At 40.5% G+C, this 6,223-nt stretch overlaps 1 protein-coding gene across 1 annotated transcript; it reads left to right on the forward strand.

Annotated features, from left to right (window-relative positions):
- The first annotated feature begins 1,522 nt into the window (after window positions 1-1,522).
- Window positions 1,523-5,746, forward strand: CHRNA9 (cholinergic receptor nicotinic alpha 9 subunit). The gene is made up of 5 exons (XM_072336107.1): window positions 1,523-1,592; window positions 2,524-2,669; window positions 3,453-3,607; window positions 4,223-4,755; window positions 5,196-5,746. The coding sequence occupies exons 1-5, from the start codon at window positions 1,523-1,525 to the stop codon at window positions 5,744-5,746; spliced, it is 1,455 nt and encodes a 484-aa protein (XP_072192208.1).
- Window positions 5,747-6,223: the final 477 nt, after the last annotated feature.

The following is a 6,223-nucleotide window of genomic DNA, read 5'->3' on the forward strand; positions in this document are numbered from 1 at the left end:
CCTATTTATTTTCATGGAAAATGCAGTAGATACAAAGAGCACAGTAACACTATTTGGAGCACTTTCTGAACTATAAAACACTATTTTTCAACCCAGTCACCACCAGTGGCCATGCATTTTTGCAAGTGATGAACAAGAATGGTGTGCCATGCTCATAAAAACCTGCAAGGCTGTCTGGAACATGGCTTGCCTTTCATGTTGTTACTGTCACTGCTGAAATGCATTGTAGTCTGGTCTCTGTAAAATGTTCAGCAAGTATGGAAGAATGTCAAAGGGTGCTATTTCTTTTTTGCATGGAGGAATTCAGTGACACCCTTTGCTTCTTATTCACTTCTGTGTCAGCTGCCATTTTGTCAGAGTGCCCCTCTGCTGCCATCTGCCACACAGCAACTAAAAGTAACAGAAAATTGGTGGGAAGGTTGAACCTCTGCTGCCATATCACCACCATCCGCCTCAGGTTTTAGAGCAGACCTTGTAGTGTTATAAAGCAGCATGGTTCTTTAATACATGGGATTATATGCTAATTACAGCACCAGTCTGCACATCTCAATGGGTCTGTATTCCTAGTGTAACTGTACACAAGACAATCTTCAATCTGTGGCAAAGAAATATCATTCTTGGTACTAGCAGTGCAGAATGACCCCCTGGCAATTGTTGCCTCTGTTATCAGTTGTTCTTGGCGTAGCTACATCTCTTCCCCATGGCATCACTTTGGTAGGTGAAAAGGATCGGGGGGTGTTGATTGATGCTCAGCTGAATGTGGGCAGACCTTACTGCTCTCTACAGCTGCCTGAAAGGAGACTCTGGCAAGGTGGGGATCACCCTCTTCTGTGTAACTAACTGTGTAACAGGACTAGAGGGAATGGCCTCAAGTTGTACCGGGGGGGTATTTGAGTTGGTTATTATGAAAAATTTATTCTCAGGAAGAATAGTAAGGTGATGGAGTCACTGTCCATGGAGGTGCTTGAGGAAAGGGTAGATGTATTACTTAATGGACATGGTTTAGAGGGCAATATTAGTAGCAGGTGGATGGTTGGACAAGGTCTTTTCCAACCTTGGTGAGTCTATGGTTATTGAATTTGTCTGTCTGTTTATTTATTCTGATGAGGGTTCATAGGCTTCACTGGACTGGTTTTGAGCAAGATATTCCTGAATGGAAGGTCAGTAAATCTTGACCCACTGGAGAAATGAAAAGCGTCTGATCTGTGAAGAAACATAATCTTATGTTTGTAGGGAGTAAAGCAACGGAATACAGTTTTCCTGCTGATATCCCATCCGTTTGTTGTCTTGCAGTGTTAGCTTCAAGGAGGCAGCTCTCAGGTTACGGAGAGAGGGAGGGTTCTGCAGAGCCCCAGGCATTGCAGGATCAGAGGCCATCGCTCCTGGACACGGACAGCTGCAAGAGGACTGAGTTGCTTCTAGTTGTTCTTCAGTGCCACAGTAACTCATCTTTTGTTACCGTTTTGGATGGTGATAAAAATTGTCATGCTTCTGGGTGAACAGTTTTATTTAAGGTCCAGAAATGAAGAGAAATAACCTGTCATCCTTTTATGTCTCTCTCTGGTTGCTGTTCACAGCCACGATACTTCAAGGTGAGAAAACACTTCTTGGTAGCTAAATATTGCATTGAGGTTTATTCTACTCATCTAGGGGGTGGAATCCTGATGTGTCGTACTTGGCTGAGCTCTAGAAGCCCCTTTCATCTGTGTGGTATTTTGGTGTTTATTTTTGGTCTTAATGACGTATCAACAAAATGAAGGATTGTGTATAATCAGATAGATCTAAACGCTCCTTACGAAGCTTTTGTTAAGATTTCTTTTTAATCAAGTAGTTTTCCTTTGAACTCTGGTTAGCCCAGGAAGTGACTGTGAGTCACCAAAGAGCGGTGCGTTCCAGAACGCTTGCTTCCTACCTTATGCCAGCTGGCATTTGTACAAGCCTTGTGAATGTCACTGTCCTTGTCCTTTGCTTCCAAAAATGCATGAATCTAAAGATAGAGACCCTGTCTTGTGAAGCTGTGATGCGTGAAGTAGTTTGGAGCAGTGCAGTGTTTAAAATATGAAGTTTTAGTGCATTATCCATGGTATGCAGACAGTAAGAAACATCTCTAAATATATGCTGTGGGAAATGTGTTGGTCCAAGGATGTGTTCAAGCTTCAGGCTTTGCTTGTAATTTTAGCTTGGCATATGTGTGTAAGTCAGTAATCTCCATGACTATGAAAGAGAGGAGTGAGATAAACATAATGATATTTACTTTCAAAAACAGCAAGGATCTCTGGATACAGAGATTTTTTTGTTTTTTCAAGTAGGTGTGGAAAGCTGGGACTAGCTATTCATTTACAACAGGTGAATGCTGTCTTTATTTGAATAACTTTATCAAGTTTGCTCTGTTTCTGCACTAAATTATAGTCTACAGTATGTGAATGATAAATATAGCAAATGCTATCTGAAGCTATTGGAAGGGGATGGCTTCTGATATTGCTCGGTGCTTAATCTGATATACTGAAGAAATCTATTGTTTAGCTGTAGAATCAGCCAAAGGGAAATATGCTCAGATGCTGTTCAATGAACTGTTTGAAGACTACTCAAATGCTCTAAGACCAGTGGAAGACACAGATAAAGTGCTGAATGTTACCCTTCAGATAACATTGTCCCAAATTAAAGACATGGTGAGTAAAAATACAATTCTGTTCTTCTAGAAATGTGCAGAAGTGTACCAACCGCTAACTTGTTTGAAGTAGGAAAGCAGCTTGCATGCTGCTGTGACAGCTTCAGTAATGATTCCTCAAAAGGGTCATGTTCTGCAGTTCTTAATAGAGTCTTATCTGATTGCAATTGTACAACTTCCATTATGTGTCTACAAACTTACAGCTGCTGAATTGTTAAGGCTTTTTTTTGTATTATCAGTTAAGTGTTTGTATTGCAGCTTATGGGTAACTTTGGTACTAAATAGAAAGAGGGAATGTTTTTTCTAAGGAGCAATTAGTTTCTCCTTAAACCCCCCTATTTTAGCTTCCAGTAATTTCTTATAAACTTGGTTCAGACAGATACACTTCTAAGGCAAAAGAATATTTGTCTGGAAGGGAAAAGGAAAATCACTCCTGACTTGTGAATTACAACTTCAAGACCTTGAGCTTTCAGAGAGTTTTAAGCTAGATCTGTTGTTATTCTGATCCTGGAAAAAGGAACTTTCTAGAGATACAAGAACCTTAGGTAACTGTATTTAAAGCCAGGGAGGGTGCAGGGGGAATGAATCCTCCTTTTGAGAGGAAGGTTTGAACAAGAGAAGGATTGAGAAGAGAAGCTCCCCATAGACAGTATATATGTACCTGTGTGGGAAGCGCCGTGACCTGCTTTGGGCACCACTTTAAAGCTGTACAACAAATGCTGTCAGCATCTAGAATGTACTTTTTTCACCTTCAGCAAGGAATATTTTTGTATTTTTTATGCAGGATGAAAGGAACCAAATTTTGACAGCTTACTTATGGATTCGACAAAGCTGGTATGATGCATACCTCAAATGGGATAAGGAGAAATATGATGGACTGGATTCCATCAGAATTCCAAGCAATTTGGTCTGGAGGCCAGATATTGTCCTCTACAATAAGTGAGTGAGTGAGTACAAGGGAGGGAGTAGAAGGAGAAATGATTCATGGAGCCTCTGAACTACATTTTACCTTAGCAAGGATATGTTTATTGTCTTAATATTTATTATCCCTAAAGCCATAGAAAAGATAGTCTGACAATTGATCCAGCTACACAGCAGAGCTGTTGTAAATTTCTTGGTTGAACTGAGTTTTGAACATCGTCAGTCTTAAATGCTTTCTGCAGAGGCTGCTGAAGAGCTCTAGAAGATGGTGCCTACAGAAAAATGGTATGCAAAGGCTCCGTATCTTCTATGCTCTCCCTTGCCAGTAATGAACAGTAGATTATCATAATTTTTGAATGAATGTGGTGTTTCGCTGTGTCAAGTTTGAAGAAGCAGTGGCCAGGAAATACAGTATAACTTATAGTTTCACTGATGTTTGACACTAATGGGGACTGGTACTTGTAAATAACATAGTGGGTGATAAGTCTCTAGTAAAAATCAATATGGATAAATAACATGTTTTCAGAAGCATGCTTTTAATGTTGTGAAGCCAGGATCCTCCCTCCAGGTCTCCCCAACCCGTGCACTATTTTGCCACGTATCAACCTTGACTGTTGCTTTTCTGTCTCTTAGGGCTGATGATGACTTTTCAGAACCTGTGAATACTAATGTCGTGTTGAGATATGATGGAAAAATCACTTGGGATGCACCTGCTATCACGAAAAGCTCATGTGTAGTGGATGTATCTTATTTTCCTTTTGACAGCCAGCAGTGCAATCTTACATTTGGTTCCTGGACCTATAATGGTAATCAGGTAGACATCATCAATACTCTTGATAGTGGTGACCTTTCTGACTTTGTAGAAGACGTGGAATGGGAGATTCATGGTATGCCGGCGGTTAAGAATGTAATCACTTACGGCTGTTGCTCTGAGCCTTATCCAGACGTAACATTCACGCTGATTTTGAAAAGGAAGTCATCTTTCTACATATTTAATCTTCTGCTTCCTTGCATTTTGATCTCTTTCCTCGCTCCACTGGGATTCTATCTCCCCGCAGACTCTGGAGAGAAAGTGTCTCTAGGCGTTACAGTTCTTCTTGCTCTGACTGTGTTCCAGCTGATGGTTGCGGAGATTATGCCTCCTTCTGAAAACGTACCTTTGATAGGTGAGTTTTACATGTTTTGTCCTTAAACATGGCATGTTGAAATCAGGGCTGTATGTCAGACTGTGTGTCATTTATGGCTTATGGGAAGATAAATGTTACTGCATTTGTTTAAAAAATACAACAAAAAAACTAGTGAAGTGCTTTAAGTATGCATGGTATTTGTACAGTTAAACTGAAGCTCCTTACATTTACTTTGTATGTATTTTTATTTATGCTAACTTTCTCATCAGAATTAATTCCCACTCACATTATGACTTGCTGTATTTTAGTACCTCCCTTACTCGTCTATCACTCTAAGCAGACAGGACCTACCCTTGGTCTGCTTTCTCACACTGTCCCTCACTGTCCTTTCCCACCCCTTTGTCACATTGCTATTTCTGCACTGAATTTTTTTAAAAATATGGATAACATCTTTAATATAATTTTATTTTGTGTTCTAGGCAAGTATTACATAGCAACTATGACCATGATCACAGCCTCCACTGCTCTGACAATCATTATAATGAACGTCCATCACTGTGGCTCAGAAGCAAAGCCTGTTCCACAGTGGGCCAGAGTGGTAATCTTGGACTATATGTCAAAAATTTTCTTTGTTTATGATGTGGGTGAAAATTGTACAAGTCCACGAAGAGAGAAGGAACAAGAACGCGGGTTAGAGGGTGGTGACGTGTGTAGGGGGGGAGACAGAAAGAGTCACCTTTCCAATAGAAATGATGATGGCGGTCTCAAGGAAAATCTGAATGGAAATTTGAATAAAAGCTTTGGAGTTCATGGTGAAAATGTTAGGGAGAATGTTAACTGCTGTTCCTGTTACAAAATGCTGATTAAAAATATAGAGTATATTGCTAATTGTATTCGAGACCATAAAGCAAACCGGGCCAAAGGAATTGAGTGGAAAAAAGTGGCAAAGGTGATGGACAGGTTTTTCATGTGGATTTTTTTTATCATGGTGTTTTTTATGAGCGTGCTTATCATTGGGAAAGCAGCTTAGCTGCAGATGAGCATGTTGTGTAGGTATGAATGTACTGAGTTAGCTCCTTTCAGTGGAGCTGTGGGATAGGTGTGCTTCTGAGGTCTTTGTGTCTTCCGTTCTGTAACAGTAAACTATTTAAGTAGACTGCAAAGCATGTTGAGACGTTGCTCAACTGAGGGCCTTACCGGTGACTTCATCCCCATTAATAAGGGAGTGCAGCCCAGATGAGGCTGCTGGATAAGCAGTCTGTGCTCTATCTTGATGAATGGTGGCCATGACTGCAGGCTGATCAGGTGGAGCATTGCAGTGAAGGAGCAGACAGCCTATCAGAGTGCACTGTATTCAGAAGGCTGCATCTCTGCACCTTGAAACTTAGCTGACCTTTTCTCTCTGCCAGAACAAAGTTGGGGCATTTGCAAGATAATGGCGATTCCTGGAATTTATCCTTATGTGGTATTGCCTTGTTTTTTTTGTTTGTTTTTTTTTTTTTTTTTT

The sequence above is a fragment of the Excalfactoria chinensis genome, chromosome 4 (assembly GCF_039878825.1).
Source record: "Excalfactoria chinensis isolate bCotChi1 chromosome 4, bCotChi1.hap2, whole genome shotgun sequence".
NCBI classification, from domain to species: domain Eukaryota; kingdom Metazoa; phylum Chordata; class Aves; order Galliformes; family Phasianidae; genus Excalfactoria; species Excalfactoria chinensis.